General features: G+C 39.9%; 1 protein-coding gene, 1 long non-coding RNA gene and 1 pseudogene across 12 annotated transcripts; all 3 read right to left on the reverse strand.

The window, feature by feature from the left end:
* Positions 1-2,628, reverse strand: part of LOC133712783 (receptor protein kinase TMK1-like) — a 138,741-nt pseudogene extending 136,113 nt beyond the window's left edge.
* An 825-nt stretch (positions 2,629-3,453) lies between these two features.
* On the reverse strand, positions 3,454-7,494 carry LOC133712782 (receptor protein kinase TMK1-like). The gene is made up of 2 exons (XM_062138890.1): positions 4,887-7,494; positions 3,454-4,200 (listed from the first exon to the last, which is right to left on the reverse strand). Exons 1-2 carry the CDS (start codon positions 7,153-7,155, stop codon positions 3,665-3,667), a joined length of 2,805 nt encoding a protein of 934 aa, XP_061994874.1. The 5' UTR covers positions 7,156-7,494; the 3' UTR covers positions 3,454-3,664.
* A 3,046-nt stretch (positions 7,495-10,540) lies between these two features.
* Positions 10,541-16,999, reverse strand: LOC133708777 (uncharacterized). Of its 11 annotated transcripts, none has more exons than XR_009846044.1 (7): positions 16,776-16,998; positions 15,750-16,117; positions 14,718-14,890; positions 14,418-14,462; positions 12,510-14,285; positions 11,345-11,704; positions 10,541-11,107 (listed from the first exon to the last, which is right to left on the reverse strand). It is a non-coding gene; the product is annotated as an uncharacterized LOC133708777 (long non-coding RNA). The 11 variants fall into 11 exon arrangements; XR_009846045.1 differs by lacking the exon at positions 14,418-14,462 and having other exon boundaries at positions 12,510-13,720; positions 14,164-14,285; positions 16,776-16,997; XR_009846042.1 differs by having other exon boundaries at positions 12,510-13,064; positions 14,164-14,285; positions 14,418-14,890; positions 16,776-16,995.
* Positions 17,000-18,404: the final 1,405 nt, after the last annotated feature.

Here is an 18,404-nt window from a genome sequence, read left to right on the forward strand (position 1 = left end):
TTGTTTAGTACACAGATAGAAAATTCAATGTTAGATACACATGGAATACATTCAAGTTTAATCAAACGGCGGCAGGAAAGGAAAGTGTCCTATAGAAAACAATATAACGAGCTGTTTGGTTTCCAAGTTTAGCCAGCTACACATACAATCCTCATCAATCATTCTCTGTATTCTTCACATTCCTGATCAAAGTTCTTCACATTGTGCATTCTTAACATGCCAAAACTATTATTGTCTCATATTGAATGTGCGCACTGTTAGGAATTTTAGTATGTCTGACGATCGACGTGCAATTAATTTAAAGTAGTCCTGGTTGATCGGAATACTGAAGTTTTATGATTCCCAATGCCCTCACATATTCAAGATGAAGCTACAATTTTCACCCTGTAATGAATACTGATCGATCTTCTAAAGTGGTGAAACTATGCCAGGTTCTCTAGAGCACAATTAGTAAGATATAATGTTATACTGGCCTTGTTCATTGACCAATATAATTTACAGGAATAGCCAATCATACATCACAGAGAAAACAGTTTGAACAGTGAATAAAAGTAATTTACCTGCATATTCTGGAGCCAAATAGCCAAAAGTTCCTGCTAGCCTTGTCTCAAATCTCAATAGAGGCTTTCCCTGCTGGAGCAAGACAAACCAATCCAAAATCTGCCACTTTCGCCCGCATATCATCTCCAAGTAAAATATTTGAAGGTTTAAGGTCTCTATGAATGAAGATTTCGTTGGCCAAACCATGCACGTATTGAACACCCCTCGCAACATCCAAGGCAATGGTTAGTCTTCTAGTCCATTCAAGTGGCTCCAGCCCTTCTTCTTTCCAGTTGAACAAATGTCTACTAAGCGTCCCCTGCGGCATGTGCTCATAGACAAGAAGCCTCTCATTCCCATCCAAACAATATCCAAGAAGTCCCACCAAGTGGCGATGTCGTACCTTAGTAAGAACTGCAATCTCAGACTTGAACTCATGCAGGCCTTTCTCAGCTACCACTCCGGATTCCATTCTCTTCACTGCAATTTTCGTTCCATCATGCAATTCTCCTTCATACACAGTTCCAAACCCACCTTTTCCCAATATCTTATCTTCATTGAAGTTATTGGTCACACTCCTCAAAACTTGGATTGATATTATCATATTTCCAGCCTCATCTTGAATATCAGTAGGTCCGCGGTTACTGTGATTTTCACTTCCAATGCCATTAACCCTGTTAGCAACAGTAATTTTGACAGCATTTTGATCACCAGAGTGACGAGGATGTACGTATAACCAATGAATTTGGACTTTGCACTTTACCATAACGACTATTTTTTCTCTTAAGCAAAGTAAAAGCAAGAAAACCAACTAGAAGGCACATCCCATAGCAACCCCAACAATCACACCAGTCGTGGATTTCTTGCTACCTCCACCATTAGTAGGGCCACTAGGATGGTCCTTACCTATGTCTGGGTTTCCTCCTAACTTAACCACCACATTTTCTCGAAAGCTAGGTACTGTACCATAAAGTTGATTGTTTGAGAGATCTATTTCTTCAAGGTTGTGCAAATTTGTGAGCTCTTGGGGTATAGTACCGGTTAGACTATTATCTCTAAGTATCAATCTATTCAACGATGTAAGCAATGAAAAATTGGAAGAAATCGTACCCGTCAGACCCATGTTGGGAAAATTGAGAACTGTGATGTCATCTTTTCCTGAACATGTTAGATCAGTCCAATGAGTACTACCACCACAAGGATCATTCCCTATCCAATTCTCTGCAAACACAGTAGGGTAACCTATGTCTTTGGCAATGGAGAGCAATATAGTCACGCGGGGATTGCATTTAGTACCAGCATCATTGGTGCAAAAGTTATTAGATGTCACGTCCACTTGCTTAATAGCACCACCGATGAAATTGGGCATAGGTCCTTGAAGAAAATTGCTGGACAAGCTGACATTCTGAATCAAACTGAGGTTTTGCAAATTGCTGGACCCGTGAATTGATTACCATGTAGCCAAACTCGAGTCAAGCTGGTCATGTTCTGTAACACAGAGATAGTCCCATTGAGCTTATTGTTGTTGTTCAACAAAAGGGACTGAATCCCGGAACCGGAAAAACTGGCAGGCAATTCACCTTCGAGATTATTATAAGCCAACTCCAAGGTAACCAAACTAGGCATATTGTTGCTGTCAAAGAATTCCGGGATCTTTCCTGAAATGTTTGCACCACTAGCTGTGAAACTGGTCAGCTTGGAGGCAAACTTAGTGCTATCCGGAATCTGCCACCCCTGGAAGGGGTTGTAGTCGACGTGGAATTCTTGAAGGGAATCGAGGCCGGAGAAGAAATCATCTACTGGAAAATAAGTGAAGCTGTTCTGGTTGGCATAAATCTCCTCAAGCTCTGCCAAGCCTTGTAGGGTTGGGAAGGGTCCGGTGAGATTGTTGCGCATAATGTGCAGACGCTGCAAAGAAGTCAGCTTATTGATGTCTGGATGGAGAGAGCCGGAGAGATGTTGATCTTGGATCATGATGGTGACCACCTTGCCATTTTCGCACGTTACGTCGCCCCAGGTACAGCAATCAGAGCCAGACGACCAATTAGTGGGTGGTTTTGGTTTGATGTTTTCGAGAATAGCTTCCATGGCTGGCTGGTCCTCGCTGAGCTTTTGGGACTGGGAATGCACAGGTGCGGACAGTGACAGCAAAACGAAGACATGCACAACCCCAGAAACCCATTTGGAGTCGTGTCTAGGGCATAGAGTATATATAGGGTGTGGGGTTTATGTAATTTGGGCCACCTTAGATTTTTTTTGCCAAGAAAACCAGAGATTGAAAACAGCTACAGAGTACAAAAAGCAAAAGCTTTTATGATATGGGGGAATGGGAAGTGTGGAGTCGTGTCTAGGGTCTAGGGTTTATGTGTTTCAACTATTTAGGGTTTGATTTGAGAAGAAGTTCGAAGCGGCGGACATAGAGGAGGGGAAAGGAATTGTGATAAGTAGTGGGTTTTAATTCTGGAGATGGGGTGGTTCTAGTGCTTTGAATGCGTTTTAGATTTTGGTATGCTTGTTTTGGAAAATAATCAGAAAAAAAAACTCAACGATTTGCGCATGGGATTATGGTTTTGATTCTTTCCTGATCCCCGCGGACGTTTTAACTTTTGATTAGGGTTCCCTGCCCAGTACGTATACGTACATGTCTTTCCTATATTAACAGATTTTACTTTTTGGTCACCGGATCTCTAAAGGATTTTTTTTTTTTTCAAAAATGGTGATTGGTAACGTCAAAAATTTTATTAGTTAGTTTCGAACCATCACATGTTTGTGGTAGAACAAAATTTGGTTGGTTTGTGCGGTTGTCTAGCTACTTGGCTAGCACAGTTTCTCATATTTTATGGGATGTATTTCACACTCAAAAGAGGTATAGCCATTCTGTTGGCCTCACCATTGACACATAAGACTACCAGATTCCCAGAATAAGTATTCCTCGACTCCTTGTAACGAAACACGTCCGACATGGCTAAAACAACAATCACTAACATTATCCCTAATCTAAACTACTCTGACTCAAAAGATGGGAAAAAAATGTATCCCCCGTCAGATCAGGAAAGCACAAGAGCAAACATGGAGCAGAAGGAAAAAAACAACACCACAAGCCACAAGGTAACTTTCAATGTCTTTACCGCCCATCTGATGATGTAAAAGACTCAGCAAATCCAGAAGGCCGGTTAGGTATGCTGGTCTGGGTAGTATCCCCGCTAGGAAATATTGACGAAGATGAAGAGTCATCGATGTTGCTTTTGCCCTCAGCAGCCTGCCACCTCTTTACTGCTTCTTTTAGTGGCACATCAAAGTTGATTGCATCCATGTCATCAAAATCTTCTTGTTTAGAGGGTTTCCACTGCTCAACAAGTGATGAAAGTACATTGACTGCATGACCCATGTCAGGCCTTTGGTACGGCTCCCTTGCGCTGCAATGACCGGCAAGCTCAGCCACCGTGCTTATACTAGAAAGAGTTTCCTCATTGACATCAATGGTTGGATCAACAATCTCAGGGAGTGCATCTGTTTTAATGAGCTTTCTACGAAACCATGTCACTAGGTGACAACTCTCCTCAGGCTGGCTTTCGTCAATTGCCTTTCTACCAGTGATCAACTCCATTAATATTACACCAAAGCTGTACACATCTACCTTGAGTGTCATCCGTCCGGTTGCTGATACCATAAAAATATCATGATTAATTGTCAATACAAGGAAACAGGTACAACAAACATTATGCATAACTGCTGTGAGGTTATTAGAATGAAGAAAGGGTAAAAAAACTAAAAAAGTCCAGAGGTGAGTTATGGCATTTGTCCAAGACAAAATGTTGTCAATTCAATAAAAGATGTTACAAGAGATGTGCAAGTTTAATCAAATGGCAGAAGCAAAGGAAAATGTCAGTATTTGTGCACAGATACAATAAATCCAAGGTTAATTCAGTCTCTTTTTGTATTTCTTCACATTCCTAAATTTGAACAACATAGTACATTCCTAGCATGCCCCAATTATCATTATCTCAGAATGTGCATACTGCAATGTACAGAGTTATGAAGTTTAGTACGTGCAAACTCCAGTTATATCAATTTAGTCCTACGTGTACTTGGCTGATCAGAACACCAAAGTTCTATATGGTCAAATTCTGTCCTACTGTCATTATAGTTTCAGGACAAAAGTATATTTTTCACCCTGTGATGGTCACTTATCTCGTAAGGTGATTAAACTATGCCAGTTTCCTTAACCACATCAGTGAGATATAATCTCATACTTGCCCTGTTCATATAATTTACAGAGATACCAACCGTCATAGAGAAAACAGTACACTCTAATCTGAAAAGAATAGTGAGTAAAAGAAGTTTACCTGCATATTCTGGAGCCAAATAACCAAAAGTTCCTGCTAGTCTCGTCTCTATAGAGGCTTTCCCTGCTGGAGCAAGACGAACCAATCCAAAGTCTGCCACTTTTGCCCGCATATCATCTCCAAGTAATATATTAGAAGGCTTAAGGTCTCTATGAATGAAAATTTCGTTGGCCAAACCGTGCAGGTATTCAACCCCTCTCGCAACATCCAAGGCAATGGTCAGTCTTCTAGTCCATTCAAGTGGCTCCAGCCCTTCTTCTTTCCAGTTGAACAAATGTCTACTAAGAGTCCCCTGCGGCATGTGCTCATAGACAAGAAGCCTCTCATTCCCATCCAAACAATATCCAAGAAGTCCCACTAAGTGACGATGTCGGACCTTAGTAAGAACTGCAATCTCAGACTTGAACTCATGCAGGCCTTTCTCAGCTACCACACCAGATTCCATTCTCTTCACTGCAATTTTTGTTCCATCATGCAATTCTCCTCCATACACAGTTCCAAACCCACCTTTTCCCAATATCTTATCTTCATTGAAGTTATTGGTCACACTCCTCAAAACTTGGATAGAAATGATCATATTTCCAGCCTCAACATGGATGTCATTAGGTCCATTATTTGGGGGACTATTGTAAGACTCATTTCCACTGCTATTTAACCTATTAGCAACTGAAATTTTGACAGCATTTTGATCACCAGAATGACGAGGGTGTATAACCAACGAGTTTGGACTTTGCACTTTACCAGAACGCCTCTGTTTTTTCTTCACCATACAAAAGACGAGAACCCCAACTAGAACCAATCCAACAATACATCCGACAACAACCCCAATAATCACACCAGTCTGGGATTTCTTGTCACCTCCACCATTAGGACCCGGAGCCGGAGGTGTGCTAGGCTGACCCGGACCCGTAGGTGTGCTAGGCTGGTCCTTACCTATGTCAGGGTTTCCCTCTAATTTCACAACAACACCATCTTGAAACTGTGGTATTTTACCATAGAGTCTATTGTTTGAGAAATCTACATTCTTAAGGTTTGGAAGTTTCGTAAGCTCCACAGGTATAGTCCCAGTCAAGACATTATCATTGAGTCTCAAATCTGTCAACGATGTAAGCAAGGAAAAGTTAGAGGATATTGTACCTGCCAGGCCCCTTTTACCAAAGTTGATTCTGGTAATGTTCCCTCCTGAACATGTCAAGCCAAGCCAAGAACCACCATTGGCAGCACAAGGATCATTCCCCATCCAATTTTGTGCAAACGTAGTAGGGTAGCCCATGTCTCTGGCAATCGAAAGCAATATATCAACACGGGGATCGCAATCTTGACCGACATTAGGATTGCAAAACATATTCCCTATATCCATATCCAACCCAACACCACTCTTGAACTTGGGCTTGGGGCCCTGAAACAAATTGTTGCTCAACGTAACATTGGCTAGGGAGGGTTGATTCAGCAATGAAGAAGGAATAACACCAGTGAGCTGATTATCCCTCACGTCAAAGAATGTTAAGTTGTTGAAGTTGGAAAAATCTGGCAAAGGACCTGTGAACTTATTCCTATTTAAATGAACTTCATTCAGCTCGGTCATGTTCTGTAACACATCAAGAGTGCCGCTAAGCTCATTGTTCTCCAACCTAAGTGTCTTGATAATGGAACCAGCGAAACTCCAAGGCAACCCGCCTTGGAGCTGATTCGAATCCAAATCCAAGTCTGTCAAACTCGGCATATAGGTGGAGTTAAAGTAATCCGGGATTCTACCTGTAATGTTGGCTCCACCGGCTAAAAATGTCGTCAGGCTCGAGGCGTCTTTGATGCTCTCCGGAATCTGCCACGGGGAGAAGGGATTCTGACCGATGAAGATTTGCCGAAGGGAAGAAAGGCCGGAGAAGAAATCACCCGCCGGAAAAGAAGTGAAGCCGTTCTCGTTGCCGTAAAGCTGCTGGAGCGAACCGAGGCCTTTGAGACTCGGGAAGCCTCCCGTGAGTTTGTTCCGCATAAATTGCAGATTCTGCAACGACGTGAGGTTTCGAACCGACGGACTGAGTGTACCCGTCAGATTTAACTCCTTGATGACGAGGCCGGTTACCCTGTTGCTATTGTCGCACGAGACTCCGCCCCAGGTGCAGCAATCGGTGCCGGACTTCCACTTGGCCGGTAGTTTGGACGTCAAGCTTTTCAGGATATCTTCCATGGCTGGCTGGTCCTCGCTCTGGGGCTGCACAGCCCCACACTGTGACAGCAACAGCAACAGCAACAGCAACAGCAAACCCATTTGGATCAAGCTTCAATTTCTCCACACACACAGAGAGAAATCGAAAACAGCAAGAGCCTTCTCGGAGAAATTGGGTAGATTCCTTTATATGTTGCGGTAGAGTCTATTTAGATATTATGATCATTGAATTGGGGGGGGAGAGTTTTTAGGGTTTTTGTAAACAATTTGGGATTTGAATTAGGGAAGATTATCGAGGTCATAACTTTCTTTTGGGTTTTCCCATTGTGGTGAGATGTTCGGGGTATTATGGAAACATTTGGGTACAGAAGAAGAGCTGAGAGGAACCAGAAAAACAGCAACAGTTGGCAACGATTTTTACGTGTGAGATTTGATTTTTCTTTTCCTAATCCCCCGCGGACGGTTTAAATTCTCTCTTCAATTCTCATCTCCCCCGCCCAATACGTATTTCTACTTTTGCACCACCCTCTACGCTGTCACCCACTACACTTTGTCAAGTGTGGTGTCACTTTTGGATATGAACGTATCTCTAATCTTTTTTCTTCTTTTTTCACCATCCTTTTTCGCCACTTTAATGGATATATTGGTTGGGTCGAACTTGTCACGTTGTCCGAATATGAGGTTTCCGAGTGTTTTTGATGTTATAGCGTATGAATCAAAAATATATGGCAGGTGTTTACTGAGAAATTTATGTATTGGTGATTGGTAAGTCGAATGTTTTATCGGCCAGTTTTGAACCATCGCCACGTATTGGTGGTTAACGGACCAATTTGATTGGCTATGTGGTTTTATTTCTGTTGACCTCACTATTAACACGTGAGACTTCGAAATTGAAAAATAATTATTCCTCGTAAGTCGTAACGTAACGCGTTTTTTGTGGCTAAAATTGTTTTCTTTGTGAACAATCAATCACCAATCATTTTGAAAACTTCATCTATAACTTTATCAATCTAGGAAAAAAAAACAATCAATTTAAAATAACATTTCTGTTTTGAGCCTTGACTAGATTGGCTCTACCATTTACGTTATTTCTTTTTAGCGCAAAACAATGCATGATTGTAGTCCGGAAATTACTAAGTGGGGTTAGCAATAATTTAGTAGGTTTTTTATTCATTAATTTGACAAACATGCCGTATGGATCCTGCTGGGATTATCGCCACTGTCATTAAGCCATAATCCAACAACTAAATTAAAAGGATTTGGAGTAAAAAATTGTGAGATTTGTTTTCCTTTTTCTCTCTGACATATGTGATTAACCTAATGATCTTATCGATATTTTATGATTCTCTGATTTCCATCAACTTGTATTTCTTTCTTTTTTCATTTTTAACTTATTTTGTATTTAGAAAGAGCCAATTCAACTCCAAAGTTATTAATATTGTTTTTTTTTTTTTGTGAGAAATAAGTTATTAATATTGTGAAATATTATGTTGACAAGGGCTTTACGATGAGTGATTACAAATCGGTTTAATAGCAGTTTTAACGTTCTTGCTTAAGTGTAGCATACAAATTGGATCGAAACACTTGCAAACAGAATAAAAGTGTGTATGTGACTGTTACCGACTTATGCCTGGCTGTACGGATCAACAAATTAACTTGTTTAGGCATGCCTTCGATTCTATTGCTAGTTTACCCACCGAAAAGATTAAGATAAACCTTGAGGTGGTGTCAGTCCAAGAAACATTCTCCTTCTAACCTTCTTTCATTCTCTTTCTCATCCCGCAACGTATTCTCACGATTTGGTTCATTTTTGAATACATGATCTTTGTAGTGGTATAGTAATGAAAGGTTCCAATTTTGAAATCACTACGGGATGGAAGAGATAATGAAGAAGGTCATGGAGTAAATAGAAAAATTGCTATAATTTCTTGTTGTTGAACATCATTTATCTATATTTGCTACGTGTTTCCTAATTATTAAGGGAACTGTAAGTGTCTTTAGTTTTTAGGGGTGGATATATATCCACCAAGCAGTTCGAAAACTATTATATCTATATTTATACACTATAATAAAGTTATGAATGTTGAAACGGCCGTTACTGTCATTCCAATTATTTACATAATGGTTCTATTTGATAAATTGAATAAGTTTGCATAATTTTGTACCATTCCATTCCCACTCTAATTTAAATCTGCGAGGTTCCACATAGAACAATATGATGCATTCTTTATTTGACGCTTGATGAATACATGGCCTGCAGCAACGTAGCTTGATCTTTTTTTGGGTCAGTAATGTAGCTTGATCTTGATTATAATCAAATCAAATCAATGTTTCCATTTCCTGTTTCAAGTAGGAAATTGGAACAATTGGGCCGTCGTCCGTACTCACATTACACATAACTCTCCAGCGATATTACCAGAGAGACGAGAAGAGTGTGAGAAGCAGGCGGGTTCCGAGGGTTTCGAATCAGGCACGTGTGACGACCACGACCAGCATGAGAGAGTAGCCAGCTTTTAGCCTTGCCCCAAAATTATTGCAGCAAGAGAGTGAGAGAATATATGATCTCACCGCCCGGCCAGTTTGCGTTTCAAACTCACCTTGTCATTTCCAAATTAAGTAGCTGACTGAGACCACCTTACTGCCTCTCTCTCTCTCTCTCTCTAGCTTCAACCCTCCGCCAAAACCCACAAAAAGAAACCTCTCCCTGCTCTACATTGCTCTCCTAAACCCCTCGCCAAAACACACAAAACCCATAGAAACAAACCTCTCTCTGCTCTACATTAATTGCTTTCCTAAACTCTCCGCCAAAAACCCACAGAAACAATCTTCTTCCTGCTCTACAATCTACATTGCTCTCCTAAACCCTCCGCCAAGAAACCAAGTCCGACCCGTTCTCTCGCTCGCCGACGACTGTGACGGCCAAGAACGCAGTTGCAGACTCCAAGAACCAACCATTCCAAATCAAGAACGCTCAAGTAACCCATCTGTCATCAAATATGGAATGAGACCCGAGTTTCGTCTATTCGTCTCAGCTCCTTCCCATTCGGGTCGGACCCTCCTCTGTTTTGCTGTGATAGTTATTTCTTAATGATTTGCTTATATTGTTTTACAGTTTGTCATGGATTTTTGTATTTTTCTTTACTTTTAGGATTTCTCTCGGGTAAATTTCTATGATTATCATATCGTTTCTTTGTTGAAATGCAAATTGTTATTGCTGTTCCAATGTATTCTATCGCCTGGGGACCCTGGAGGCTCCAAGGTATAAACTATTAAACAAGAGTACAAGACCCAGAACTTTTTTCGAGCATGAAGTTTATTTATGATTAAGTTCTTGAGCCTGATTTCGCACCTTACATTGATTTGCTTTGTCCTAAATCTTGTGATGCCAAAGAGGCAAAGAACCTTGCATGGTCTTGTGCTGGTATAATTTGAAGAGAATATATTGCTTCCTGTCAACATCTCAACCAGGGTTTATGAGCATATGAGATGATTCAAATGTGTAAAATAAACTGGCTTTATGATTTTTGGACAAAATTCCAGCAGAAATGAGATTGAAAGAAGGTTCCTACTTTTCTAGAGTTCAGAAGTTCTAGCTGCAGGGGAGGAGGAAACTCGAGAAGCTTTAATAGCTACACCTGCATCTCACAACGCATTGCACCATGTCATGATCAAGTGCTCATCGGAGTCCCTCCTCGTCTTTCAGATGGCAAGTAAATGGTTTTTTAATAAAATTCGGTCCCTTCCAAGCAGAACATGAAGCATTGCGTAGCAGTAGAAGACACTCAATATTCATTCTCTTCAGCACATGGACTGCCTCAAGTCAGACATTTTACTCTCTGCCAATTGAACCAACAGAGGCAGCAGCTGCCTCCACCAGGGCTATTAATCTCACCACATTTGATTTGACCCGGAACTTCACTGGTGAGTTGGTCCATCAGGAGGAGTCCTGCACTGATCAGTGATCACTACAGGGGACAATCAGCTAGGGGCTTGATTCTGTACTCCAGGAGCTTCAAATGGAACTCGCACCAAGACCATGTATCACTATATTATCCTGCAAGCAAAACATCATTGGTTATCCCCCCTACTCACTCTCGACATGCATCCTACTCCAACATAAGTTCTACTACATATTGCCTAGGCTATAGCCCGCATAGTGACATCTACAGGGTTTTGGCTTTTCATTGGAAGGGCAACCAGGACTGCAGTTTCAAGATACTAACAGTAAGGGAGAGTGATCAATGGACTGTGAATGGAAGAAACTGGAGAGAATTGAAGGTGGAGAACTTACCTTTGGTTTTGGAGAGCCAAGTGTGTGTGCAGGAAGATTTATGCGTGCAGCACATAGGCAGCATTCACTGGCTGAATCACTCTGCAAAACTGATTCTATCATTTGATGTCGAGAAAGAAATATTCTCTACAACATCAGTTCAGATTCCCTCAGATGAGTCTTGTGGGCGACTAATGAACCTTGGGGGACGACTAGCATTGGTTGGTTTCACCACTGAGACAGTGTTGTGGACTTCAGAAGATGACCTTGGTAAGGATTGGAAACCGGAGACCATCCAAATGGAGTCAGATGATGACGTGATTGCTCCTCTCTCCAATCCCATTGATGACCGTTTTCTGACTTGGCCGTCTCCTAATACCTCTGCAATGGAGATCCTTCAAATTCATTTCTACAATATGGCTAATAAAAGGACCACATCCCAGAATGTGCAAGTGGACTCAAGAGAATGGGTAGACAAATTGGGTCTCTTTACCACCTACGAAGACATTCTATTGCCTATTCCCTAGAATTCATCTGATAAACTTGTAATACCTAACTCCTAGATTTCCTATTTCCTGTAAGTGGGGTCTTCACACAGATCTGAGTTTCTATACCCTCGGCTGCAATGGAGATATGCTATAGTCTATTGCATAGAACTCATCTGATAAACTTCTGACATCCTATTTCCTATCAATGTGGTTTTCTCACAGATTAGAGTTTGCATTCCCTCCACTGTAATGGAGAGTCTTGGTTCAGCTCTACAGTAAGGATACTAAAAGAAAATTTCCCAGGAGGTGCAAGCAGACTCACGAGAATGGATGGATGAGTTGAGTCTCTTGACCACCTATGAAGAGATAATATTTCCTATTCCATATATTCCTAGTTCCTATCAATGTATTTCTGAGATACAGATCTGATGAACTTGTGATATCCTATTTCCTAGATGACTACTTTTGTTTTGACACAGATGTGATGTACTTGTGATATCCTATTTCATAGGTTTCTTGTTTTGACATAGATCTGATAAACTTGTATCCTATTTCCTATCAATGTCGGTTTGCATTTGATTGTTTCCTGCTTAGTATGCATAGTGTTGCAGCTTTTTCTAGGGTAAGAATGCACGACAAAACTGTACAATAATCATGTAATATTGTTATATAGCGTACTACAGCAGAAAGAAGAATACCTGATAGAAATGATGCCACTATCCCACCTACCTTCCATTTTCTCCAACAAGCCAGTAATCTCAGCTTGCATAGTCTTCATGTTGTAATGATCTCAATGTGAACCTTCTAATATTTTTAGCTCCTCTAGTTTCTTCCCTCACTTTTCCTCTCTCACCCTTGCAAACACTATTTGGAAAACTTTCCACCTACTCTTCCTCCACTTTCTCCATGTTTGCCTGAATCTTCTACCCCTCTCCAAGCTCAATCTGCCTTACTCTGATACATTCTAGCTTTAGCTGCCTCTATCCTCACTATGCTTTCCAAGCTGTGAAATCCATCTACTTTCGGTACTGTTCCCAACTGGAACTCATCCCCATTGCTTATGAGAGATTTGAGGTCATCTTGCAGAGATCACTTGACAATAACTCGGATTGTATACTAGAACTTGTGTTGTAAACAGCATATATTAGAGGTAGAGAAGCGGGTTCTAAAAAAAGAGTTGCATCGCTAGGTTGACTTGAGGAGCTGCCAACTCTTTTCCTGATGTGCATGGTTATCTGACACTCCATCTGCATCTATATATTATAGGGGGAAAATCCAGAATAAGATACGGATGATACATAATCAGACACATTTCAATACAAGTACACACCTAAACAAGTTTATACACAAACATTTGACCTTATCAACTAACCAAAAGAAAAATCAGGCTGTCTAGAAAGGGATCAACCTATCAAACTGAAAGAAATACGATAGCGAAACAGAAGCCTAAGAGAAATAACATAGTAAGCAGCAAGGATACGAAAGCTTTCAACAGCCAATACTTCCATATACACTTATGTATGTTAAAAGCATCTTAATTTCAGCAATATACATACACACCTAAACCTACTCAGCTCAAACAAGTGTCATTAAGATGCTTAATTTGTGGTCCTGAGTTTTGCCATTCAGAACCCACTAAAGCTACAAATGGAACTCTTTGAAATGCCTAATTCATGCATTATGCACTACTAGCCTTCCTGCACGCGCATGCGGCGATTAAGTTATGTTTGATTTATTATGATTATTTAACAAATCATGTAAATGAAAATGGATTTTATTGTATATACAGAAGATATTACAAATGGAAGTGAAAACACAAACTGATCTTTCATTTACAAATGGAGATATTCTTTCATTTACAATCCAGTAGGAGTAGAAGCACTGACAGGGAAGATAATCTTGCATATACCTGAAGAGATCATTGCAAATTAGTAAGGCAAAAGTCGGTCACTATTATCAAAGAATTTCTCAAATGGATGCTGTTGTAATGAAACAGTAGAGAGCTAAATATCATTTATCAATAACATGAGGAAATGATAAACTGAACCTATTTCATGGGAATGTGTAATAAAACATATTTATAATTCAATTCAAAAGCACTACCATAATTAATAGTGTGTTTTTACTTTAGCCTTTGTAATCCATTTTGGTTAGATAAAGGTGTTTTAAGTTTTGACCTTGATACACCTAAAGGGGTTTTACTTTAGCTGTGCTTTGATATTCACATAATCTCTCTTCCAGATAAATAACAGTTATGTAGTATTCCACTTCTAAATTCCCCTGATTCCTCTCTAAATCAAAAATAGAAAAAAGCATTGTGATTATATGTTACTGCAATAATTGCTTTCATACCTTAATCTTCCTATCGAGTTTGTTGAGACCACTATTTCCTTGCAGATATTTAGCAGCATAAACTCGTCCTACAATCTATGCTGCAGAGATAGCTATTGGACCAACTCCACAGAAGACATCACCTGTCAATAACAAAGAAATAACACTGCACTAAGCAGCTCAAATAGATGCTTTAAAATTATAGGAGATGAGGAAGCAAAATTCAATTCTCTTTGATAACTGATCGCAGTACCCTAATTAACACAGTATATTACCAACTGATTTTCATGTCATAATCTTGAATGTATGCATTGTTGTTTCTGCAAATAGAAGATAAACTAATTTAACAAAAACTCATCAAAGGTTTCATTTTTTTCTGCGTTCACTTGTGCATCCTACCTACCCTTCTAAAACATAAAGTAAAAAACTGGTCATGATTTTGGACAATAGAAGAGATCCCAATATTAAATTGTCAAAAAAGTTTATGTAACAGAGAAGTTTTTGCATCAAGTAAGGTATCAAACCAATCATCAGCAATCATCTTCTCAAGCACAACTGAATTTAAAAGCAGAAACCTGATAGAGTGCTAGTTCAGCTGTCATGCCGGAAATGTCGCTTACTTTGACAACTCGCAGTTGGTCGAATGCACAATTGTGGGTATAATCTAACCAAGAGCTTACTTTTGTCGTAATAGCTCCATCTTGTTGCCGATTCTACACAAAGGTGAAAGCTTCTACAGCATCAGAATCTGAAATTTCAGAAGAAATAAAAAGTTACCAAATATAAAGTAGGTTAAAATCTTCACTTTAAATTGCATTATAACTGCAACAGAACAAAATGAAAACTGATAGGGAAAAAGGGCTGTTTAATTTGCAGGAACTTTAAGAAGAAGGTCAGAAACATGATTAATCAAAAAGCTGTAAACCAAAAATATGAACAAAATCAAAAGATCCCCTTTTTATGCAAAAGCTGATTCATATTATTAAAAAGGCAAACAAAAAAGGCACCTAATGGTCCAACAATAAACCCAGATTAAATAAAAAAAATTGAGTTAACAGCCACCAATAGCAAAATAGAGATATATCATATACCCAAAGGAAAAGTTAAAAACAACAATACAGAGAGCCAAAAATCACTTCAAGCTTAAGGATAAATCTAATGATATATCTAAATGTTGCTGTTATTTACACGAAGTCAATAGCAAACGCAACTATAAACTAATGCAACACGCAATTCCAATTCTATACTAAATTAACCACATCCTTGCTTGTATCTTATAGACTGAATCATAGCAAACTTGAAATTCAGCAGCCCAATAAACAGAATGAAATAAACATGAGTAATCGGATATGGTAGATGGCATTTGAAATAAGCAAGAGCTGGGAACTTCTTGAAACAACCTTAATTAGTAAGAAATTATAACTGAAATATACTGGAATCTGACTACTTGGATTGGCTCTTCAACAGGTAAAGATCAAAACGGCCGGTGATTTATACTGCTTTATCTGAGATTGGTTTTTTATGGATATAAACTGATCCCAGATAGTGGAGAGGCTGAGAGACTGACAAAGAATAAATGAAATAAATTAAAAGCCATGGTAGAGTACCTGGGATGATCAGTTTACTCGATTTCTGTTCAAATCGACCATCATGCACCCGTGCTGACTTGAACAACAGTAAATTTCTTCCCGTCTCCCTCTTCTTCTTCTTCTTCTTCTTTTCTTTCCTTCTGTTTTTTTGCTTTCTCCCTTGTTCGCTTCTGGTGTCGGCAGAAGCCAGACGTCCGTCTCTTCTCTTGCTCTCTCCATGATCTTCCACCTCACCATTCTCTCTGCATTTACATTCCTAACCCTCCTTGCTGTCTGCCACCTCACCCACACCATCGGCAGTTTGGGAAGTTCGAAAATTTGACCAAACAATGAACAGTAACAGGCGCTTCGCTTTATATATAGAGATAGAGATATGCTTATCTACCCTGAAAGGGAAGAAAAAAAAATGTTTGAAACATTAGAGAGGCCTGGTACAAACCTTAAACAAAGTTGAGTTCAAACAAGGCTTTGTCTAGATTCTATTCGCGAATCATTACAAAACAACTTGTCCTCCTTCTCATCAGAAGATATGAGCCAACAAGAATTGGCCGTCTTTAAACAGTTGATGCTAACATAAGAAAAGGACCAAATAGAAAACCATTGGATATCACTCACAAGTCAATACAATTATTATCATCTCTATGGCTTTACGTTTACACATGAAGAAGCAAAAGTATATGCTGCTAATGAAATGATTACGCTTTTCTAGTCACTCTTGTCACCCATCTTGACATATAGGGCATATCCTGGATGATCCAAGCAACAAAGGGTTCAGAATCTGGATCCTATTTAAATTTACATCTCAAACTGAGCCTATAAAAAAACAAGATGATGATGCATGGCATATTCATTTTGGGGAGGCAAAGGGAAAGCTCGTTACTTTAGGCCCTTTCATCTCACTAAGTAGAGAAATCAGTATGGAAAACAATGAAGAGACTATCACCAACACAATTATATGTCTTATATATATCTGCAACACTCTATTGAACACAATATTGCTTACAGAGCAGAGAGAGTGAGAAATTTTGATGCTTGGATTCTTACCACTGAGATTGATTGGGCTTGGTGGGTGGCCAGAGCTGCACATGCTTCCGCTCTGCCAAAGGTGGTTCAACAGACCCACCACCATCCTTGGTTTCCGTTCTTAGCAACGATGGCCTGCCAGGTCCTCCCACCACGGCGGAGGAAGAGTAAGAGGAGTTACTTACGGTGGCCAATTCCCCATACGCTTTGTTTGTATTTGGGCCTTCCTTGTTGGGCTCTCTCATCTAGCAAATTATAGTGACATGCACGGGAATGGGAAGGAGCAAAAAGTGTGAAACAATCTCTCTCTTCTCTTTTTTATTTTTTATTTTTTTATTTTATTTTATTTATTAATTTTATTCCATGGGTGAGGTAGCAAGTTACCTCTGTTAGTAAAACACTCACCCAGTCAGTATTCGGACAAATGTCCACCAGGGTATCCCAACAAACTCAGACCAACTCCCCGCAGCAGGCGCACGAACTCGAAAGCTTCACAAACTTGTTGGCCACAAACTGGTGGGAGTTGGGAGTCGAACGCTAGACATGGTGATTAAATGCTAGGCCGCTCGACCAACCTTACCACACTAGGTGGTTTAGTGAAACAAATTTTGACTAAAAGTTCTATAGTGATTCGAAGGAGAGAGTCGTTAAATTAATTATTGTTTGCGTTGTTTCCTGCACCTTAAAATAATCCAACGGCTCTCAATACTTTGCGAGTTGATCAATTTTTGTCTCTATTTTTTTTTTCATTGACGATTTGTGACTTTTCTAAATATTGAAAATCTTTAGAGTAATTAGCTTGATATTAAATCAATAAATCTAACGAATTATGGTAAAGATTTGCCATAATTGCTATCAGACTAATGCGAATTATGGTAAAGATCATTTGTCTTGCAAGCTCGCATGAAACTTTGATACATTTCCCCGTCAACATCAACATTCTCTCCTGCTTCTAAAGGATTTGGGCTCAAAGTTCCTAACGCCTCTAGGTAGGGGTGGGCGCGGTTCGGTGCGGATCGGTGTTAGGCCAAAACCGCAACCAAACCGCTTCATTCGGTTGTGCAATATTCAAAACCGCAACCGCATTTTCAAAAGCCACACCGCTTACTTCGGTTACACCGTTTTCCGGTGCGGTGCGGATCGGTTTCGGTTGTGTTCGGCTTTCGTATAATATGTTCATTAAATGAGAGTCAAATAACCTATTCTCATTATAGAATTCTCTTGTTCTCTTTTCATCCAAGCCGGCAACATTATCATTAAGCTGTAGTGTGTTGATTGGATTAGTTGGGCCATGTCCTCTGTTGAGAGAGATGAGGGAGGCAGAGTCGAAATGAGGGGCTGAGTGGCTTGACTTAAGGTTTGCTTCTATGAGAGAAATCAGGTGTAACGAGAAGTATGTGCAACTTGATTTCCACCAATTAGAATTCAACAACTATCAAAATAATATTAATATAAATAAAAATATTAATTTAAATAAATATTAATTATTCGGATCGGTTCGGTTTTTTTCGGCCGGTTTACTCACTAAACCCGCTTCCAAACCGGAGAAATCCGGTCCGGTTCGGTCAAGTCATTTTTTCCCCCTTATTTCATCCGGTTCGGTCCCCAAGCCGGTTTTTCGGGCCGGTTCGGCCGGTTTTGGACCTTCGG

Source organism: Rosa rugosa, chromosome 5 (genome assembly GCF_958449725.1).
Source record: "Rosa rugosa chromosome 5, drRosRugo1.1, whole genome shotgun sequence".
NCBI classification, from domain to species: Eukaryota; Viridiplantae; Streptophyta; class Magnoliopsida; order Rosales; family Rosaceae; genus Rosa; species Rosa rugosa.

Excerpts from the sequence above, each read along its gene's own strand:
- LOC133712782 (XM_062138890.1), bottom strand. The coding sequence starts at position 7,155 with ATGGGTTTGCTGTTGCTGTTGCTGTTGCTGTTGCTGTCACAGTGTGGG. Across the intron at positions 4,201-4,886 it reads TTTGGCTCCAGAATATGCAG|CAACCGGACGGATGACACTC; the intron begins GTAAACTTCTTT and ends TTATGGTATCAG.